The 22,720-nt window shown below is 37.6% G+C and overlaps 1 protein-coding gene across 4 annotated transcripts in view; it reads left to right on the plus strand.

Moving 5' to 3' along the window:
* The window catches only part of LOC103591800 (ankyrin repeat and KH domain-containing protein 1), a 142,001-nt gene extending 119,613 nt beyond the window's left edge, over positions 1 to 22,388 (plus strand). For 2 of the 4 annotated variants that reach the window (XM_008574324.1, XM_008574328.1), the window contains 12 exons: positions 3,902 to 3,997; positions 4,473 to 4,589; positions 10,803 to 10,977; positions 11,736 to 12,192; positions 12,661 to 12,807; positions 13,587 to 13,736; positions 13,908 to 15,508; positions 18,525 to 18,701; positions 19,747 to 19,998; positions 20,586 to 20,761; positions 21,450 to 21,614; positions 21,887 to 22,388. In XM_008574324.1, coding sequence (XP_008572546.1) covers positions 3,902 to 3,997; positions 4,473 to 4,589; positions 10,803 to 10,977; positions 11,736 to 12,192; positions 12,661 to 12,807; positions 13,587 to 13,736; positions 13,908 to 15,508; positions 18,525 to 18,701; positions 19,747 to 19,998; positions 20,586 to 20,761; positions 21,450 to 21,614; positions 21,887 to 21,946 — 3,573 coding nt within the window. In that variant the 3' untranslated portion in view covers positions 21,947 to 22,388. Of the gene's footprint in view, positions 1 to 3,901; positions 3,998 to 4,472; positions 4,590 to 10,802; positions 10,978 to 11,735; positions 12,193 to 12,660; positions 12,808 to 13,586; positions 13,737 to 13,907; positions 15,509 to 18,524; positions 18,744 to 19,746; positions 19,999 to 20,585; positions 20,762 to 21,449; positions 21,615 to 21,886 lie in introns of those variants that run through there. The other 2 variants (XM_008574325.1, XM_008574326.1) reach the window with 2 other exon arrangements.
* Positions 22,389 to 22,720: the final 332 nt, after the last annotated feature.

Raw genomic sequence — 22,720 nt, forward strand, 5'->3', positions numbered from 1 at the left:
CTCTTCAACTTCCGCTATCCTGCTGGTTAAACTCTCCATTGTGTTTTTTATTTCGCTGAATTACTTCTTCAGTTTGGCAAGTTCTGCTACCTTTTTTTTCAGGTCATTGATTTCCCTGTACATTTCCTCTTTCATGTCCTGTATACTTTTCCTCGTTTCATCATGCTGTCTAGCTGAGTTTTCTTGTATTTCATTCAGTTTCTTTAGAATTATCACTTGAATTTCCTTGTCATTCAATTCAAGGGCTTCCTGTTCTATAGGATCTAGAGTTTGAGATTTATTAACTTTTGGTGGTATACTTTCTTGGTTTTTTGTATTTCTGGTATCTTTTTTTTTTATGTTTATTCATTTTGGCTGGGGGTTTCACAGTGCACAGGTTTGACCCTATTGGCTAACTAAGGTGTGGCTGTGTTTGTCAATTTGGTATGGCTACCTCTGTGGCTGCTCAGTTGGCCTCTAGTGTCTTGTGTGTGTGGTTGCCTCGGGTCTTGGGCCTCACCAGGGAGCCACCTCTCTGGTCAGCTTGGACTCTGCTGGGCTGCTGGATCACGCATTGGCGGCCCCACAGGGTGTGTGTTTTCTGCCGAGTCTCTGTCTCCCTAGCCGGACATCTCCCCGCTCTGTGCGCACTAGGCGGGGTTGTTGGACCTCACAGAGGCGGCCCGCAGGGTGTGTGTTTTCTGCCGAGTCTCCGCCTCCCTAGCTGGACGTCTCCCCGTTCTGTGCACAGTAGGCAGGGCTGTTGGACCTCGCAGAGGCAGCCCGCAGGGTGTGTGTTTTCTGCCGTGTCTCCGCCTCCCTAGCCGGACATCTCCCCGTTCTGTGCGCACTAGGCGGGGCTGTTGGACCTCGCAGAGGCGGCCCACAGGGTGTGTGTTTTCTGCCGAGTCTCCACCTCCCTAGCCAGACGTCCCTAGCCGGACGCCTCCCCGCTCTGTGCGCTCTAGACTGAACTGGGACGTGTCTTCTGCTACCCTCGTCTATCAGCCGGGCCTTCAAGCCCCTGCTCGGCACCGCCCAGGAAGTCTTTCAGGTTTCTGCTAGACGCAGACGACCAGTCGCTCTGGGTGCCTTTGTAGCACTGTATAGGGCTTTCTCAGGACTTATTACCTTCCTCCTGGTATTGCAGTTATCTGTGTACTTGTCTTATCTCCCACACTGGAGCATGAGCTCCTCGGGGGAGGAGCCCGCAGCACACAGTTCCTCTTTGATTCCCCCCAGCGTGGACCGACTCCAGCGCCCGCCCGTAGTCAGCTCTCCGGCAGGTTCCAGCGAGCTCAGGAGCACTCCGATCACACCTTTCCTAACCATAAATCAGTTAGGCATTTTTCCAAACTGATGGCTGCAGAGATGTTATCTGCCTCCCAGTAACAGGAAGTTTACCAGGGCCCGGAGCAAAGGGTGCGGTGGAGTGACAGTCGGCCCGGCCTGTTCTTCCCTGTCCTCCCAATGCTGGCCGGGAGCTTCCCACGCCACCAGCCCCGCCAGAGAACCACAGGGGAAGTGGGATGTGAGGCCGGTCCACAGACCCCGGGAGGCCCCGCGCTGGGGCAAGGAAGTGGGAAGGATAAGTGAGGAGCCAAGCCGGGTGAGGAGGGCAGGCCTGGCCGAGCCGGCCGGCTCCTCCCCGACCCGAGAAAATGGAGGCAGCCCCAGGCCAGTGACTGGCCTAGTGGGGCAGGCAGAAGCTGGACGGGCATCTTCCCCGCAAGCAGTGCTGGGCTGAGGGTCACTCACAGAGCTGGGCCGGCCGAGCGGCTCCCTCTCCGTTTCCGCGTCGCCGCCATCCCCGTCCTAGCTGCCACCACCTCGGGCGGCTCGCTCAGTCCCGCGGCGCGGCTCTGGCGCTCCCAGGAATCTTCTTTAATGTCGGCCCTAAACTTCGAATCTGTAGTTGCTTTTTTATAGTTGTAGATTAGTTGATCAAAGACTTATTCTTTTTTTGTTGCTCTTGGAAATGCAAATAGCACTCTGGCAGCACAGCGCACACCTCTCAGGCTCACGCTGACTTCTGGTGCCCCCACTCCAGACCCGTCGCCATCTTGACTCCTCACAGAGATTTTCAACACTGTGTTCTTAAATCACTTGGTGTCTTGACTGTTTTTGTTATGTTGTTGTACATAAAACATGAGATTTAAAGAAAGCTATATGCAAATGGATATTTTCTCTACTTAAGGAGGAACAAAAAGGAGTGGACTTTTTATACCTCCTATATATATTAAGACTCACTTGTCTGCTATTTTTTAAAAGCCCTCCCCATTGCAGTTATGATAAACTATAAACTACTTAACATGACCTACAAAGCCCTGCATAATATGGTTTATGTCAACCTTCCCAAACCAATCATCCATGTTACCTTCCCCATTTGTTTACTAAGCTCTATAGTAACTGACCAATAATGCACTAAATTTTTAACTGCCTGAGGGCTTTTGCTCACTAGTTTTCTTTTCCCAAAATGTTTTTCCTTTGCTCACCTCTTTACTCATCCTTTAGCTCCCATTTTAAATGTCACTTCTCAGAGAGTCTTTCCCTAACACCGAATCTGAAAAAGGTCCCTCTGTTTCTCTTTCATAGTTAAATTTTGATTTTCCTTATCCCAACTTGTAATTATATATTCAAACATGTATTTACCTTTTTTTTTTTTTTTAAAGATGACTGGTAAGGGGATCTTAACCCTTGACTTGGTGTTGTCAGCACCACGCTCAGCCAGTGAGTGAACCGGCCATCCCTATATGGGATCCGAACCCGGGGCCTTGGTGTTATCAGCACTGCACTCTGCCGAGTGAGCCACGGGCCGGCCCGTATTTACCTTTTTAATGCCCCTCTCACTAACTAGACTGGAAGGTCATTAGGACCACGAGTCATGGCTGTCTTTTTCAACACAGTTTATACCCAGCTGTTTAGCACAGGGCCTTGATACATATTAGGTGTTCCCTAAAGAGCTCTTGAATGACAGCAGTACAAGTTATACATCTTAAAAGAAAATCTTAAACTATTTTCTATACTTAATTCTTTTGAAAGAATTGTTTTCTCTCAATTGAAGTATAATTGACATATAGTGACATGTTTGAATCTTAAGATATGTAGTTTAGTGAGTTTTGATAAATGCAAACATGCATGTAACCCACACCTGATAAAGATATAAAATACTTCCATAGCGCTAGAAGGTTCCCTCATGCCCATTCTCAATCAATTCCCTGCCCTAGAGGCAACCACTTTTCTGATTTTTGTCTCCATCAAACTAATTCTTGAGGATGTTGTAGAACTTTAGTAGGAGGGGAAATTATGCAAGCTTGGTTATATTAAAATAGATGTGCTTAGAATTGATTACAGATCATTCAGCCCCTGATAATGGCATTTAAAAAAATGTTTGCACCAATGTCAAGGGTTTGGTGGCCCTTAGTGGCCAGCTGCCAAAACAAACAAAAAATAAAAGAGAAAAAAAGAAAGTGTTTTATTTAAATTGAAGTCCTAAGGCTCAGAAAAATGTGATAGTACATCTTGTTTAGTTTAGTAAGATAGAACCAAAATAATGCTTTGAAATCTAGCAAACCCTCTTAGGTTTAGGACTAATTTCCCATTTTTATCTCATATCACCAATTTTTATTTTATTAATAGATTTATTCTAGGAGATACAATTTTTCTACAAAAGTTTTTCTATTTTCGGTGGGAAGTAGGCTTATTAAATTCAGGAGAAATGTCTTTTGGTCTACCACGTGTTCTTGAACATGTTTTACTTATCTTTTTCTGTTTATAAACTGAATTCTGTTGTTATTTTTATAATTGTAATTTTAAATTTGGTCAACTATCTGGAAATATTAATCTACCTTTATACTCTTAAGTTGTTAAGCATATGGGCAAAGTTTCAAGGGATTCTTTTGTGTTTTATTGTACTCTTTAGGGTCATGTAAAAGTTGTTCAGTATTTGGTGAAGCAAGTAAATCAGTTCCCTTCTGATATTGAATGCATGAGATACATAGCAACAATTACAGATAAGGTAAGTTTAATATGCTGTTGAACCACATTTTTGTTCTTTGTGGAATTATATGCCAATGTCTGCAATTAGCAACCTGTTCTTTTTGTCCTTTAAGAGGTCAGTCACCTGATCTTTCTTTGCTTTACTTTCTCCATTTATAAAATAGATGGGTATATTTCTTTTCATAAACTATTTTGAGATTTCCTTCCTACTGTGGACCAGAATCACAATGAATATAGCTAAGGTTTATTACAAAACCATTAGCCTGATTAGAAGGTTTTCTAAGAATACACAGATTTTTTTAGGAGATGGTGCTTTATTTTGATGAATGATTGATGCATGACTGGGTTCAAAGGATAGCTTAATTTGGTTTACTGGATTTTTCAGTTGTTTGAGGTGTAACCCCTGTACTTTCATGTGCTCATCAGCTCAAGTTTTATTTGGCCTCTTTATGTTATGTGTTCCTATATTTACATAGTTCTATTTTCCACTACAGGAACTGTTGAAAAAATGTCACCAATGTGTTGAGACGATTGTGAAGGCTAAAGACCAGCAGGCTGCAGAAGCAAATAAGAATGCAAGTATTCTTTTAAAGGAACTTGATCTAGAAAAGGTGAGTAGTAAAAATAATTTTCCTTATTAGAAATCATTGAAAATCTGCTACAATAAGTTTTTCACCTGGATGGCCAATAATCTTAACAAAATATGATTCAAAGGCAATGGTTAATAGATTCTCAAACCACCATCCGTTTTTGATTCTGACTTATTCATTAAAAATATTTTGAGTCCATATAAGTAAGGGACTAGATTTTGAGCAAGATCCCAATTTATCAAATGACGTTATTGCTTTAGTGGTTTTGACACTAGTCTGAGAAGAAATTTAGTAAAGTGTTGGAAATCATTTGTTTACTGTAAGATCTGGGTTATAGGTGGCTTATTAGATTTCCAATTAAAGAGTAAGTGTCTAGTATCCTAGGATGTATGGCAAAATGGAAAAAGTTTAAAAAAAGCAACATTGCCTCTCTGAGGCTCAGTCTGCTTACCTGAAAAATGATGGTGTTGACATTGAATACAGAAATTATATTAAAAAGGCCGGCCTGTGGCTCACTCGGGAGAGTGTGGTGCTGATAACACCAAGGCCACGGGTTCGGATCCTATATAGGGATGGCCGGTTCGCTCACTGGCTGAGCGTGGTGCTGACAACACCAAGTCAAGGGTTAAGATCCCCTTACCGGTCATCTTTTAAAAAAAAAAAAAAAAAAAAAAAAGAAATTATATTAAAAGAACAGACACCATGATGTAGTAGAGTTATTCTAGGAGTGTAAGAGATAACTTAATATGAAGATATTTTGTTGATAATTAAAGTAAGAAAAAAAGCATGATCATTTTGAGAGATGCTAAAATTTTGATACCACTTTTTGGTTTGAAAAAAACACACTTAGTGAGCTAAAAACAGAAGAAACGTTTGCTTACAAATCAATCAAGAAAAAAAAAGAGATAACTTACCCAGAACGAAAAATGATCACATAAACAGGCAATTCACAGAAAAAGAAATACAAATGTCCCATAAATAGATGGAGAATACTCAACTTCATCAATAAAGAACTGCACAGTAAAAGAGTGTTTTAAATTTTTTTGATCAGATTAGTAAAGCTTACAGTTTAAAGGTTTATAATATCTATTGATGGGAACGGTGTAGAGAAATTAGCACTCTAATATGATTTTTGATGGATGGTATAAATTAGTATAACTATTGATATAGGTGTTTGACAAATGAATCAATAAGAAAGGGTGCATACTCTTACTCTAGATATTCCATTATTAGAAATTTAAGGTAAATCATTAAACTAATGCTCAAAGATGTAAATGTATAAGGACATTTGCTTTTGTATTGCTTATAATAGGGGAAAAAGTGTAAGCCTTAAAGTCTTATTAGGAAATTAAATAAATATTAGTACTTCCATGATAAACTGGATTACAGTTAAAATCAGAAAGGAAAAAAGTTATATTCATTTTAAAATAAAGCAGAGTTTGAAGTTAGATGACTATTAAGGTGCCTTCCTTGCCTAATTTTTATTTTTGTGTAACTACCCAGGGTTATATATGGTCAGCAATTCCCAACATAGCCAGTTTGCTCTTATGCCAGCAAATTCAAATGACTTTTAGGTAAACAGGCAGTCTCTTCATTTTGTCCTCAACATCTTTCTCATTTACATCAGAGGACAGAAAACTTTTTCTATAAAATGCCATATAGTAAATATTTTAGGCTGTGCAAGCCATATGGTCTCTGTTATAACTACCCAGCTCTGCTGTTGTAACATGAAAATAACCATAAACAATAGGTAAATGAATGAGCATGGCTGTGTCCCAATAGAACTTTAGCTATGGACACTGTAATTAGAATTGCATATAATTTTTACATCATGAAATATTCTTTTCTTCTTTTTATTGTTTTCTCCCATTTAAAATGTAAAAACCAATCGTGGCTTTCAGGCCATACGAAAACAGGTAGCAGACTGGCACTCAGAACATAGTTTGCTGACCCTGATTTAGATAATTAAAAAGTTTCAAAGAATAATCAATGTGTGTCTCAGAATGGGAAATTATAGTTTTGAGGACAGTGCTTTACTTAATTACCAGGAGAAGAACTGGGATCTATGGACAAATTCTTCTGGTGAGCCTTTTTGGATAATTTCCATAGAAATATGGGTAACTTGTTTTTCCCACTTGTTTTAGACTTTCATTATGGTGCTAGGCAACTAACTACTACCATGTGCCCCATCTGAAGAAAAATTATATTTTCCAGTGCTAACCAAAGTAGATGTTAATAAAACCTGAATGTGGTGAGAATTCTAAATGTGGCTTTAAAAATTCTATAAAACAATTCTCCAATAGTGAACATGCAGAAAGAGAAGTCAAGAAAGCATGCCCATTTACAATAGCCACCAAAAAAATAAAATACTTAGGAATTGAGTTAACCAAGGATGTGAAAAATCTCTTTAATGAGAACTACAAACCACTGCTGAGAGAAATTAGAGAGGATATAAGAAGATGGAAAGATATCCCATGCTCTTGGATGGGAAGAATCAACATAGTGAAAATGTCCATACTACCCAAAGTGATATACAAATTTAATGCAATCCCCATCAAAATTCCAATGACATTTTTCTCAGAAATCGAAAGAACTATCCAGATATTTATATGGAATAACAAAAGACCACGCATAGCCAAAACAACGCTGAGCAAAAAAAATAAAGCAGGAGGCATAACACTACCTGACTTTAAACTATACGACAAAGCTATACTAACAAAAACAGTATGGTACTGGCATTAAAAACAGACACACTGGGCCAGCCTGTGGCTCACTCGGGAGAGTGTGGTGCTTATGACACCAAGGCCACGGGTTCGGATCCCATATACGGATGGCCGGTTTGCTCACGGGGTGAGCATGGTGCTGACAACACCAAGTCAAGGGTTAAGATCCCCTTACCGGTCATCTTTTAAAAAACAACAACAACAACAAAAAAAAAACAGACACACTGATCAATGGAATAGAATAGAGAATCCAGAAATCAGCCCACACACCTACAGCCATCTGATCATTGACAAAGGCACCAAGCCTATACATTGGGGAAGAGACTGCTTCTTTAGCAAATGGTGCTGGGAGAACTGGATATCAATATGCAGGAGAATGAAACTAGACCCATACCTCTCACCATATACTTAAATCAACTCAAAATGGATTAAGGATTTAAATATACACCCTGGGGCCGGCCTGTGGCTCACTCGGGAGAGTGTGGTGTTGATAACACCAAGGCCCGGGTTCGGATCCCATATAGGGATGGCCGGTTTGCTCACTGGCTGAGCGTGGTGCTGACAGCACCAAGTCAAGGGTTAAGATCCCCTTACCGGTCATCTTTTTGAAAAAAATTAATTAATTAAATAAATAAATAAATATACACCCTGAAACAATAAAACTTATTAAAGAAAACATAGGAGAAACTCTTCACTATGCATTTTCTATGACTGGGATGAGACTTGCCTTATCTATGAGCAGTGTTTCCCATTGTCTGTGAGGTGCAAGCTCAAAAGTCTCCCGTAACAGAGGAAAATGACCCAATAACCTAAAAAAATCCACTTTATTCAACTACTGTTACATAACAAATTACTCCAGAATCTAGTGGATTAAAGCAATAATTTCAATTATTTTATGGTTTTGTGGGTATAGCATTAAGGAAGAGCTCTGCTGCATGGCTCACTTCTTCTCCCCATGACATTAACAGAGGAGTCTCCATGCCTGGAAGATCCACTTTGAAGATGGCTCACTCACATGGCTGGCACACTGATGCTGACTGTGTACTGGGACCTCAGCCAGGGCTGAGACTGGCAGCCAAGGGCTGTGGTTTCCCTTCATGTGGACTTTGATTCTTCTTTATATCTTACCGTGGGAATTCCAAGAAACTGCAAGTCTTCTTATGCCCAGCCCCAGAAGTCCCAGAAAGAATCTTCAGTTACATTCTTCCTTTTAAGCAAGTCACTGAGGTAAGCCTAGACTTACAGAGGAGGAAAACTTATCTTTTAATGGGAAGAATAGTAAACAGTTTGAGCCATCTTTAATATACCACAATAAACTTGAGACCTGGCTCTATTTTCTAGCTCTATTTTATCACCGACACTTACCTGAAATTCTAACTTAGACTTTACCATATGATAGAGTTTAGAACATCCAATAATATCCTGTGACTAAATCTGGAAAATATTCATTTTATATACTTATTATATTTAAGAATAACAAGTTTTTAAGCAACAAAACAATTGAAAGACATGTTTCCTGTTGTTACTATATTAGTACGGATCATAATTTATAATTACAGTTTTCTAAACTTTTTATGTGCTTTAACTCATTTAATAATCCGAACGATTCTGTGTGTAAGATACTATTATAATATTGATTTTAAAGTTGAGAGATGGAATACTACTCAGCTATAAAAATGAATGAAATACTTCCATTTGGAACAACATGGATGGACCTTGAGAGAATTATATTAAGTGAAACAAGTCAGGCACAGAAAGAGAAATACCACATGTTCTCACTTATTGGTGGGAGCTAAAAATAAATAAATAAATTCACACGCACACACACACACACACACACAAAAAAAAAAAACCGGGGGGGGGGGGGGGAAGAAGACATAACAACTACAATTCCTTGAATTTGGTATGACAAGCAAACAGAAAGGACGTTTTTGGGTGGGAGGGGAGAGAGGGAGGAGGGAGAGAGGTTTCGGTAATGGGCAACAATAATCAACCACATTGTATATCGGGAAAATAAATAAATAATTCTATAAAACAGGAAAATAACATTTCTGTCATAGTCTCTTGTCAGTACTTTTACAGTGAAATTTGTCAGTCTGTAAAGATCATGATAGCTGCATTTTAGGCAAATAGATGCCACATAAATGTATTTTCTAACAGCTTTATTGAGATTTAATTCACATACCACACAAATTACCCATTTAAAGTTATACAATTGAGTGGCTTTTAGTGTATTCACAGAATTGTGTATTCATCCCCACAATTATAGAACATTTTCTTTATCCTTAAAGGCAACCCTGCATCCCTTAGTTATCTTCTCCGCCCGCTACCCTGCAGTCCCTCCATCCTAGGTTACCACTAATCTACTTTCTACCTATGTAGATTTGCCTATTCTGGACATTTCACGGAAATGAAATCATACAATATTTGGTCTTTTGTGACTGGCTTCTTTCACTTAGCAAAATGTTTTCAAAGTTCATCCATGTTATAACATGAATCAGTACTTCGTTTCTTTTTATTGATAAATAAGAAAGTATTTTGTATAAATTGTATAGGTATACCACATTTTATTTATTTGTTCATCAGTTGATGGACATTGGGTTATTTCCACTTTTTGGCTATTATGAATACTGCTGCTTTGAACAATTGTTTACCAGTTGCTGTGTAGATATATGTCTTCTCTTGGGTATATATCGAGGAGTGGAATTGCTGGATCAGATGGTAATTCTTTGTTTACCATTTGACTGCTAGCTGTACCATTTACTTTCCTGTATAAAGGTTTCAATTTCTCCACATGCTTACCAACACTTATTATCTGTCTTTTTGATTATAGTCATCCTAGTGGATGCAGAATGGGTATTTCATTGTGATTTTAATTTGCTTTTTCCTAATGGGTAATGATATTGAACATCTATCTTTTTATGTGCTTATTAGCCATTTGTGTATTTTCTTTGGAGAAATGTCTATTCAGATCCTTTTTTCATGTTTCTTTTTTTTTTTTTTTTGGTGGCTGGCCAGTACAGGGATCTGAACCCTTGACCTTGGTGTTATCACCACGCTCTATCAAGTGGACTGAGGTAGAGGCCAGCCCTTTTTCCTTTTTTTTCAAAACAGCTTTTTAAAGGTATAATTGGCAGAAATTGTATATATTTATGGTTTATGACGATATTTTTTGATGGTCTGTTTTTTAAATTGGGTTGTCTTTTCATTGTTGAGTTGTAAGATGTCTTTATATAGTCTATATACAAAAGTCCATTACTAGACATATAATTTGCAAAAATATTTTTTTCCCATTCTATAGGCTGTCTTTTTACTTTCTTCATGGTTCCCTTGAAGCACAAGAGTTTTTAATTCCAATAATGTCAAATTTATTTTTTGTTGTTGCTCTTTTAAATGTATTTTGAGACTGACATCCACAGGGAAGCCCTGTGTTTATAAACAAAATATCAGTTCATTCTTTATTTCAATTTATTGCATTATTGGTAAAATGATATACCTACTTTATTTGCAGTCAAGAGAAGAGAGCAGAAAGCAGGCTCTTGCAGCTAAAAGAGAGAAAAGGAAAGAAAAGAGAAAAAAGAAAAAAGAGGAGCAGAAAAGAAAACAAGAAGAAGATGAGGAAAACAAACCTAAGGAGAATTCAGAACTACCAGAGGATGAAGATGAAGAGGAAAATGATGAAGATGGTGAGAAATAACCCATCTGAATTAGTAAAAAAGTTCTCCTTTGTTTATCAACTTCATTATGAATGCTTTTTGCTCTAGTTAACTCTTGCTAAATATTTGATTACTTTAATCTGAAATTGACAACTGACTTTCATAGTAAATATTTCTAAATGTTTTACATTATAAATTGATATAGAAAGACAGAAGGGGAAAGGCAAGCACATAATTTGGAGAAATTCAGTTGTAATTTAAGTCACCTTATAAAACATGGTATATATACTAAAAGTGGTAAAGTAAGAGGTTTGCCAGCTTTTCTTCAGGTTCTTCTCTATCCCTTCCTCTCCTGATTTGAAACTAGGGAGAGGTACAGTTCCTCAATCCATTTTTAGCGAAGGTTCAGGCTCGAAGCTGTAGAAGACCAAAATGTCAGTATAAACTGGGGTTTATTAATCTCAAAGAATTGTGTATTGTGCCATCTGACAATGCTTATAGTAGGCAAATAATTGTGCTCTACTTGAATTCTAATTCTAAAATACTATTTAAAAAATTTCCTAAATTCAAACTAGATTGTGGTGTATATGTTGTATACCAACTTAGACATCAAAAAATAATATTGTACATTTTTTTCTAACAATAGTAAAGATTTCTTTTTTAGTGAATACTTTTGAAAGGAAAATATGACCTAAAGAACTGAATTATTATGAATTAGGTATATTGTTATAACTTGTTTTGAAGTCTAAGGCTCTCAGTGTGATTTTTCTCCTTTTTGATAATTTCAGCAGAGCAAGAAGTTCCCATAGAACCTCCTAGTGCAACCACCACCACCACAATTGGAATCTCTGCGACATCTACAACATTCACAAATGTGTTTGGGAAAAAAAGGGCCAATGTGGTGACAACCCCCAGCACCAATCGGAAAAATAAGAAGAACAAAACAAAAGAGACCCCTCCCACAACACATTTAATTTTACCAGAACAACATATATCTTTAGCACAACAAAAGGCAGATAAAAACAAAATAAACGGAGAACTTCGAGGTGGTTGTGCAGGTGGGAATAGTGATTCCGATAACTTAGATAGCACAGACTGCAACAGTGAGAGTAGTAGTGGTGGTAAAAGCCAAGAGTTAAATTTCACTATGGATGTGAATTCCTCTAATGATAGGAGATACCCCTCACTGCTCCTCCATACTCAAGAGGAAAAGACCAGTACCTCCACTTCCAAAATTCAAACACGGTAAAATTTTCTGGTTCATTAACTCCATTCACCTTTCCTTTTTCATGCCTGGCACAAGAAGTACATTGTACAAGCATAAGTTGTGTTAGACAATTTAAGTCTACCACATTATCTGTCTTGAATATTCAAAACTGAAGTTCACCTATATCCTCTTAATTGTGTGCTAGTTAGGAAATGAGATTATTAGAAATTATTATAAGATTTATAGTTTATTAGCATGCCTTGATTTTATTTAGCAATGTCATTTTTATTGATTATGGTCTAACTTTTGGCTTCTGAATTAATTTTGTAATACTAAAATACATGATGGACTCTTTATTTTATTTCTGTTTTTCTGACTTGGTATTTGATGTGCCAAACTTTAATTCAGATACTTTAGTATAACTTTGTCTACTATAAAAGAATAGTCTCTTAAGTTTCTATCTTAAAATTTATCTTTTATTGGACTTGATATTTCTCTCTTCTCAGACTTGAAGGTGAAGTAAATCCTAATTCCTTGTCAACAAGCTATAAGCCAGTGTCATTACCATTAAGCTCTCCAAACATAAAGCTGAATCTCACTAGCCCTAAAAGGGGTCAAAAAAGAGAAGAGGGGTGGAAAGAAGTCGTACGAAGGTAAGTAGAATTAGTCCCATCCTTTTAACTTCATAAATTATATAGCTTCTCCTACTCTTATAAGATGCTTACCTTAATTAATGAATAATTTGAATGTGGCTATTATTTTAAATTGCAGTACCATACTAAATCCAGAATATGCTAAAGCAAAATTAGAAGCAATATATAAATTTCATATGAATATTTTATATGACACAAGAAATGTTGATTTTTTTTGGATAGCCTATGTATTGCTTTAGATTAATATTAAGATAGATGATGGACTGTTTATTTTACTTCTATTTTTCTGACTTGATCCAAATCTGAGTAGTTCAAATCTGAGGCTTTAATTTTCATTGCTAAGTATGAGCTGTTGACATTGGTTTAAAATGAATAAGCTAGCATAGATTGTTCAGAATAGAGTTTAACAAATATGGCATGCATTATTTTAAAGAGTCAATATATATGGTCATTGCAGTTCAGTTGACATGATATTTTGGGCAAATTTAAATGCTTAGATTATGAGTGATTTAAATATAATTTTTGTTTTAAATGGCAATGTAATTTTTAACTTTACTAAACTGAATTCAATATAATACTATCTGGCTAGCTGCCCAAAAATAAAAAAAATAAATTCAATATAATAAGACATGTCAGTTTCTAAAATAAAAGCTTTTAATAATTTTCTCTTTAAGGTTTGAGAAATATTATTCTACAAATGTGACGTCTTTTTTAATAAAGACATTTACTATACAAAGACATTTGATTTCACAAGCTCAGGTGTAGTCTTCATTTTATAGGTCAAAGAAATTATCTGTTCCAGCTTCAGTGGTGTCCAGGATAATGGGAAGAGGAGGATGCAATATCACTGCAATACAAGATGTTACTGGTGCCCATATTGATGTGGATAAACAGAAAGATAAGAATGGTGAAAGAATGATCACAATAAGGTAATTGTGAAAAATGTATATAGCTGGTTCTGAGTCAAAATTATATTTTATAAGAAGCATACTTTTGTTAAGTATGGTACAATTAAAAATTTTGTTTGATGGTTAAGATTATCTGGGTTTTGGGTTTTTTTTTGTTTTCAGTCTTGTTTTTGTTTGTTTGTTTTCCCCCAGGGGTGGAACAGAATCAACAAGATATGCAGTTCAACTTATCAATGCACTTATTCAGGATCCTGCTAAGGAACTGGAAGATTTGATTCCTAAAAATCATATCAGAACACCTACCAGCACCAAATCCATTCACGCAAACTTCTCATCTGGAGTAGGCACCACAGCAGTTTCCAGTAAAAATGCATTTCCCTTGGGTGCTCCAACTCTTGTAACTTCACAGGCGACAACATTATCTACGTTCCAGCCCACTAATAAACTTAATAAGAACGTTGCAACAAATGTACGTTCTTCTTTCCCAGTTTCTCTACCCTTAGCTTATCCCCACCCTCATTTCGCTCTGCTGGCTGCTCAAACTATGCAACAGATTCGGCATCCTCGCTTACCCATGGCCCAGTTTGGAGGAACATTCTCACCTTCGCCTAACACTTGGGGACCATTCCCAGTGAGACCTGTGAATCCTGGCAACACAAATAGCTCTCCAAAGCATAATAATACAAGCCGTCTACCTAACCAGAATGGGACTGTTTTATCCTCAGAGTCCGCTGCCAGTTGTCCTATCACTGTCTCTTCTGTAGTTGCTGCCAGTCAGCAACTGTGTATGACTAATACCCGGACTCCTTCATCAGTCAGAAAGCAGCTATTTGCCTGTGTGCCTAAGACGAGTCCTCCAGCAACAGTGATTTCTTCTGTGACAAGCACTTGTAGTTCCCTGCCTTCTGTCTCCTCTGCATCTATCACTAGTGGGCAAGTTCCCACCACATTTCTGCCTGCAAGTACTCCTCAAGCACAGCTTTCTTCACAAAAGATAGAGTCTTTCTCTGCTGTGCCACCCCCCAAAGAGAAAATGTCCACACAGGACCAGCACATGACAAACCTATGTACCCCATCTTCAACTGCAAATAGTTGTAGTAGCTCTGCCAGCAACACCCTAGGAGCTCCAGAAACTCACCCATCCAGTAGTCCCACTCTTCCCTCCAGTAACACACAAGAGGAGGCACAGCCATCCAATATGTCTGATTTAAGTCCTATGTCAATGCCTTTTGCATCTAACTCAGAACCTGCTCCATTGACTTTGGCATCACCCAGATTGGTTGCTGCTGATAATCAGGACACCAGTAATTTACCTCAGTTAGCTGTACCAGCACCTCGAGTTTCTCATCGAATGCAGCCCAGAGGTTCTTTTTACTCAGTGGTACCAAATGCAACTATACACCAGGATCCCCAGTCTATTTTTGTTACAAATCCAGTTCCTTTAACACCACCCCAAGGCCCACCAACTGCAGTGCAGCTTTCTTCAGCCGTGAACATTATGAGTGGTTCTCAGATGCACATAAACCCAGCCAATAAATCTTTGCCACCTACGTTTGGCCCAGCCACAATTTTCAATCACTTTAGTAGTCTTTTCGATAGCAGTCAGGTGCCAGCTAACCAGGGTTGGGGAGATGGTCCACTGTCGTCACGAGTGGCTGCAGATGCCTCTTTCACTGTTCAGTCAGCGTTCCTTGGTAACTCTGTACTTGGACACCTGGAAAACGTGCACCCTGACAACTCAAAGGCACCTGGCTTCAGACCACCGTCCCAACGAGTTTCTACTAGTCCAGTTGGTAAGTTATTATAAACTATTTCTGCAGCTCATTTTGGGGCTTCTCACATCCTAATCTCATCTTCCAGGATAATAATAAAGCATCTATTTTGTACCTAATATTGCATGATCTTAAAGTAATGAGAGTGTGTCATAAATAGTAGAGACTCTTTAATTGCTGATTGAGTGGACAAAAAAAGTAGCTGCAGATAAATCACTCACATATAATGAGTGGCTTTATAGTCTCTCTGTGATCTTTCTGTGCCTTATAGTAAGGAGGTTATACCTTATGTCAGTCCATTTTCTTGAAATTGGTGTCAGATGGTATTATTAAAAAGGACTCATGGGATGCTTCAAGGATTCCAAATACAGACTTTTTTTTTTAATCGGTGATTGTTTGCATTTCTCAGATTTTGAAAATTGGAGACGCAAAGGTGTTTAGGCATAATTTATGTTGTTTAATAGCATGCTATATTATTTATATTACATGCTGCTATTTGAAGAGATCTAGTCATTTATGGGCTGTTATTTTAAAAAGAACAACTTAGATTCTACTATAATTCCTCAAAATTAGCTGCTGAGGCATTATAAGAAAGATATAGATAGATTTGAGGCCAGTGTTGGCTTGGAGATATTTGGAAAACCAGAATCTGTTTCCATAGTTTAAGAGCTAAAGTTTAATCCAATCTGTACTATTCTGAAAAACAAATTTGAAATGTGGCTGACCCAGAATGGGATTAAGAAGCTTTACTGCCACTTAGCATTTCTCTTCCAGTTGGAAAACTGCCCTATAGCCCATGCTACATTTTTGCTCATTATAGTCATGCACCACATAACTACATTTTGCTGAAAAAAGGACCACATATATAACAGTGGTCCCATGAGATAGGTGTGTAGTAGGCTAAACCATCTAGGTTTGTATACTCTAATGTTTGCACAGTGATTCTTGGAATGTATCCCTGTTGTTAAGCATCATACAACTGTATAAATGGATCTGTCTTTTTCGAAATTATTTGTGAGTTATGGATGTGGTTTGGTCTTAGCTTTCATTCCAGATACATTTCCATTTACTTGTCTTTTCAGGAAAACATGGTTGTTATATTGTCTTTCTGATAGAAATATAAGCTGCGTAAGACCATCTGTGGTTCAAAATATTCTCTAGGATTTTTTTTCTTCTTTTCTATAAATAGGCATCTATTGTAACTTTTCATTTTGGGAAGCTAGTAGAGACTTTTAGAAGCCCCAGGGTGAAAGAAGAGCTCATTGCCAGTGTTCAGGCTGTTATAGAAAGCATTCATCCTTGACCTTCCTTCTGAGGCCCAGGATTAATAAGCTTGGCCTCATTTCTTAACAGCGTGTATGGTTTCTTTTGTTGCTGCTCTACTTTCCTGGATATAGTTTACTCTCCTAGTTTTCAGGTAAGGAGTACTTATACTTAAGAAGATGTGGACGGGGCTGGCCTGTGGCTCACTTGGGAGAGTGTGGTGTTGACAACGCCAAGTCAAGGGTTAAGATCCCCTTACCGGTCATCTTTTTTAAATAAAAAAAAAAAGAAGAAGATGGGGAAGGATGTGGAAAAACTGAAACCATCATATGCTACTGGTAGGAATGTAAAATGGTACAGCCACTTTGGAAAAACAGTTTCACAATTCCTCAACCAGTTAAACGTAGGCCTTCTCTTCCCAGTTCTTTCTGGAGTCAGGAAAAGCTGGGTTGAGAGGGTGGGGAAAAAAAGTTAAACATAGAGTTACTATATGATCCAGTAATTCCACTCCTGGGTATACATACCAAGAGAAGACATATGGTTATACAAAAACTGGCAAACAAACTGTCACAGCAGCAGTATTCATAATAGTCAAAAAGTGGAAATAACCCAGTGTCCATCAACTGATAAACAGATAAAATGTGGTATACCTATATAACAGAATTTATTTGTCAACAAAAAGAAATGAAGTACTGATTCATGCTATGACATGGATGAACTTTGAAAACATTTTGCTAAGTGAAAGAAGCCAGTCACAAAAGACCAAATGTAGTATGATTCCATTTCTATGAAATGTCCAGAATAGGCAAATCCATAGAGACAGAAAGGAGATTAGTGATTAATTGGAAGTGGAGATATGAGGGTGAGAGGGGATAGTGAGTGACAGGTAATGGGTATGGAGTTTCCTTTAGGGGGACAGAAATATTCTAAAATTGATTGTGGTGATGGATATACAACCCTGTGAATATACTAAAACCCACTGAATTGTATACTTGAAATGGGTGAATTATATGGTATACAAATTACATTTCAAAGCTGTTTTTTAAAAAATGATGGGGAAATCAAATTGACAAGACCTGCTTGAGAGAAGTTTTGACAATTTTTATGTTGATATATTTTTTTCCTGAAGTAAGCACCTTTAACCCTTGTCCCCTTTCCCTAACACATTCTTCAGAGAAAGCAATGCAGTTTGGGTTGTCTGCTAAGTTCAGGTTTATGCAAACTAGATGGAAACTTTGGTATAGTTCGCAACTGTTGGTTTAAAAAAAAAAAAAATCAGAATATTGAAATTATCTTTAGTTTGACAGTATGCTTTTCCTCCTTGTGAGGAAGGAAATATTGGTAGATACTATTATTCACCTTCCATAGGCAATGCCTATAGTTATGAAGATGAAAAGCTGTACTTTTGAGATTTTCCACAAAAGGGAATGCAGAAGTTATTGATGGACATCACTTAGTTACAACTCACTTTCATTTCATGTCCCTTCCAGTTAAAAACTGAGATTTATCCAGAACATTATTCCAGGTGTAACTGCCATTCTTAAACATTGGGTTCACTTCTGCATATCTAGTACTGTTTGGTGATAGTCTTCTGGACTGTAAGGGAAAAAAACAGGTTTGGCCAAACAGTATCACATAAATGGAGTCTTCTTGCTCTGATATACAAACATAAACCACCATGCTTTTCTTCTTTTTTTAAAAGGAATTAAGTAAATCTTGGACTTTCCATTTTAAAGCCTTGCTAATTGGATGTCTTTGACCTGTTTTATTTTAGGGTTACCATCCATTGACCCATCAGGCAGCTCCCCATCTTCCTCTTCTGCTCCTCTGACAAGTTTTTCCGGCATACCAGGAACAAGGGTTTTTCTGCAAGGGCCAGCTCCTGTTGGAACTCCTAGTTTCAACAGACAACATTTTTCTCCCCATCCTTGGACAAGCGCCTCAAACTCATGTAGGAATCCTGGAGGAACTCTTCCCAAAGAGTCTTGAATAAGTTATTAACCCATTTGTTCAGGGAAAACTAGCTTGTAACTTTAGTAAACTTAAATGGTATGTAGACACCCAAGGTTTGTATTGCAGTCCTGTCAAAAATTGTCAGTCATTTGTAGGATGGAAAACTTGAGAAGGGTCAAGCTATTCTTCCAAGCTAGAAATGTTTATATTGGGACTTGGATCATGAAAAGAGGTACCACAAGTAGTTTTACAAAAGGACCCTTTGGGGGCAGTGTTGTGAAGTAATTTCTCACATCTGAAAAGAAGTCAAATTTATGTATATGGTCAGTTTGGTATGATTTCTCATTTATCTTTACATTTTATGAAACTTTATCATTGCCATTCATAAGTAAAAGTATTCCTTTGTTCTAACTTATTTCATATTTAGAACAGATGAAATATTTGGAATTGAACAGGATTTAGTTTTTTTTTAAGTGAGCATCATGAAGTAGTCAGTGAGTACTGGCTTTTTTGTCAAGGAAAAATACCCAAATTACCTATGCATCCCATTAAGAAACAAAGCTGTGAACTGAGTACTACAATGCTGTGCTAACTTTTGACCTTCCTTCATTATGGAAAAAAGGGGCTGTAGAAAGGGAAAAAAGAAAAGAACTAACAAAGAGGGCTACCAGCTGTTTTCCAGATAATATGCTCAGAACTGTGCAAACATTGCCACATTTTAGTTAATTTAAATTGTGACAATATATGTTTTGAGAAGATTATTTAGAACTAGAGTAAGAGTAAATGTGACCTGCTTCCTTTCTAGCCTTGTTCAGTTCAACTGGGAAAAAATTTTTAAACTATTTGTTTTATACTTATTATAGACAGAAGTAGACTAGGATAATATTGATAGAAATTATATATTCTCATTATAATAATGATCTTATAAAATGAAAATTTTCTTTACAGAACCTATGTTGTGGAATAGATCTTTCCAACAAGGTTTCTCATATTCTCATAGTTTTTATATGTAATAAAACAATAGAGAAATATTTTGCCACCAGGTGACTCTCCTATTCCATCTGTTTCTTCGGGATCATCTTCACCTCTTTCAGCCACTTCTTCCCAACCGACACTGGGCCAACCAAAAGGAGGCAGTGCCAGTCAAGATCGAAAGATACCTCCCCCAATTGGAACAGAGAGACTGGCTCGGATTCGGCAAGGAGGGTCTGTTGCACAAGCCCCTGTGGGGACCAGTTTTGTCGCTCCTGTTGGACACAGTGGAATCTGGTCATTTGGTGTTAATGCTGTGTCAGGTACAGTTACCATGCCCTCTCTCTGGAGTAAATTGTTGGAGTTTGCCATTAAAACTTAGTTCCTTAAAAAAACAAACAAAAGGGCTGGCTGGTTGGCTCATTTGGTTAGAGCACGGTGTTGGTAACACCAAGGTTAATGGTTTGGATCCTCAGACCAGCCAGCTGCCAAAAAAACACACTAACTAAAAACCTTAGTTCTAATGCTTAATACTCCAGTCAGGAGAGGGTGCTTATTTCAGAGTCTGGAATGTTAGTTTGGGTGATATATAGAGTTGACCAGAAATAAAAGATTCAAAGCCTGCTTCCTATCCCTCTTAAAAGTGTAAAAGGGGACAATCATTTGAGTTTTTTCAGAGAGCACTTAATCTTTTGAAAGACAAGGTAGAGTGAGTGGGGTTTTCAGAGGACTGCACTCAGTTTTCCAGGAACTTGGGGTGTTTTTGGCTTGTAAGATTGTGATGAATGTGCCCTGAGTTCTTCAGAGGAATGGTTTTGATAAAATGTGGCATGGAAAAAAAATAAAGTGGTAATGTTTTATTGTTTTATCCAAATAAATATCAAACCCTGTTTTCAATTCTTCTTTCCAGAAGGCTTATCAGGTTGGTCACAGTCTATGATAGGGAATCATCCAATGCATCAACAATTATCAGACCCAAGCACATTCTCCCAGCATCAACCAATGGAAAGAGATGATTCTGGAATGGTAGCCCCCTCTAACATTTTTCATCAGCCTATGGCAAGCGGTTTTGTGGATTTTTCTAAAGTGAGTTGACAAACATTGTAACTTGTTTGACACTTTGCCAGCCAATGTAGTCACTTTAAGGAATAGTTTGTATTGAAATAATTCACTGTTTTGTTTCCATGCCTTTGCCAGAACTTTTGCTCAGTGTCAGAGTGGGTAGTGTTGTCTACCGTAGTTTGTCCTCAAACCATCCTGAAGATGTTTCCATTTCCCTAAAACACCTGAGGGATTTGGGTTTTGCTGCTTTGTGTTCTGTTGCCACACCTTTGAGGGATGCCTCTGCCCCTTTAAAAAGCTGGCCATGAGCTCTCTGATGCCTTCTTGTCTACTCTAACAGCCTCCTGGCTGCCATAAAGCCAAATTATGGCTGTAAGCAATCATGCAGAGTTCCCCTTTTCTTCTTAGCAAAAGCTTATTAATGAACCTAAAACATGAGAAAGTTGAGGGTATTACATGTTTTCATCTAATATGGGAAATTTCTTGATGATTTCATATTGGGTTTAGTTTTTTTCCTTCTCACTCTCTTCATGTTGAAAAACATTGCAGATAAAGATAAATACGTTTGGCTTCTCAACACTGTACCATGCTGTATTCACAGGATCCTCTGGAGTTTTTTGAATGAAGGGAAATTAGAGAGGTCTAAATTGATATTATAGAATCGTTATTTATAATCACTTCATGATTAAACCTTTTTTTCCTGCTTTTCTAGGGCCTGCCTATTTCCATGTATGGAGGCACCATAATACCCTCTCATCCTCAGCTTGCTGATGTTCCAGGAGGCCCTCTGTTTAATGGACTTCACAACCCAGATCCTGGTTGGAACCCTATGATAAAAGTTATCCAAAATTCAACTGAATGCACTGATGCCCAACAGGTAAAATGGGCTTAATGCTCTTTTGTTGTTCAGATTTGTCACGTCATTCTTTAAATTCTGTGGATAGTGAAAGTTCTGAATATCAGAAGTCATGACTGACCACAGTGATCTGAATTTTTTCAATATCAAGATGATGCTACTAAACATTTTATTTCATGTATATGTATTCTTCCTAGGCAGAAACAGTGAATTGCCATTGCATTTATATATTCATTTTGTAAATGTCTAAAGATTCCTAATTAGAAATTCCAATTTTTCCTCCCCCTTTTCAGATTTGGCCTGGCACGTGGGCACCTCATATTGGAAACATGCATCTCAAATATGTCAACTAAGTTAGAAGGTCTTTACTCTTTAGCCTTGTTTGAGAAACCTATGACCTTGGAAGAACCCCGGGGATTTTTTGTTTTTAAATGTGCCTAACTAAGAAATTTTCTCTGAAGCTTTAGCAATGGAAATTTGATTATCCATTGTATAAGAACAGATTGATTTCCTATCCACCTGATTATGTTCTCTGGTTAGTTTAGCCATTTTGAACTTAAGATCAGATTTAGTACTTTTGGCTAAACATACTAAATGATACTTGTATGCAGAAAAGAATTAGATGATTACATGTTTCAACCTTTTACGGTGGTAAATACATGTAAAATTGTTTACATACTTAAAAGGAAAAAGTTGAGTAAATTTCTTGTCATATAGTGGCTCTACTTAATGTAGCCTGTATTAATGTGAAATATTTACCAGAATATTCAATAAAATGATGAACAGTGTTTAGAAGTGGGGTGTGATCCTTTCAGTGGTTATGCAGGTACCACCCAATCCACAATCATATTGCGTGAGATTGTTAATACTATATTTGTAACAGGCTCTCACATTTTACACTTTAGAGTCCATTTTTAGATTGCCTTGAAAAAGCACTTTTAAGACTAGTTACCTATTAATTCTGTGTTAGACATTCCTTGTTCCCTTGTTGTCTTTCATATCATTTTATATGTGAGAAAGTTTCAATCCCTGGCAGTGTGTCTTATCTGACTTAAGAAAATAGGCCACTGATAGGTTTTACTCTCTATGGATCATGAGTATGTTAATAAGAACAGTTGGATTTAAAT

The sequence above is a fragment of the Galeopterus variegatus genome, unplaced genomic scaffold (assembly GCF_000696425.1).
Source record: "Galeopterus variegatus unplaced genomic scaffold, G_variegatus-3.0.2 Scaffold1032, whole genome shotgun sequence".
Classification (NCBI taxonomy): domain Eukaryota; kingdom Metazoa; phylum Chordata; class Mammalia; order Dermoptera; family Cynocephalidae; genus Galeopterus; species Galeopterus variegatus.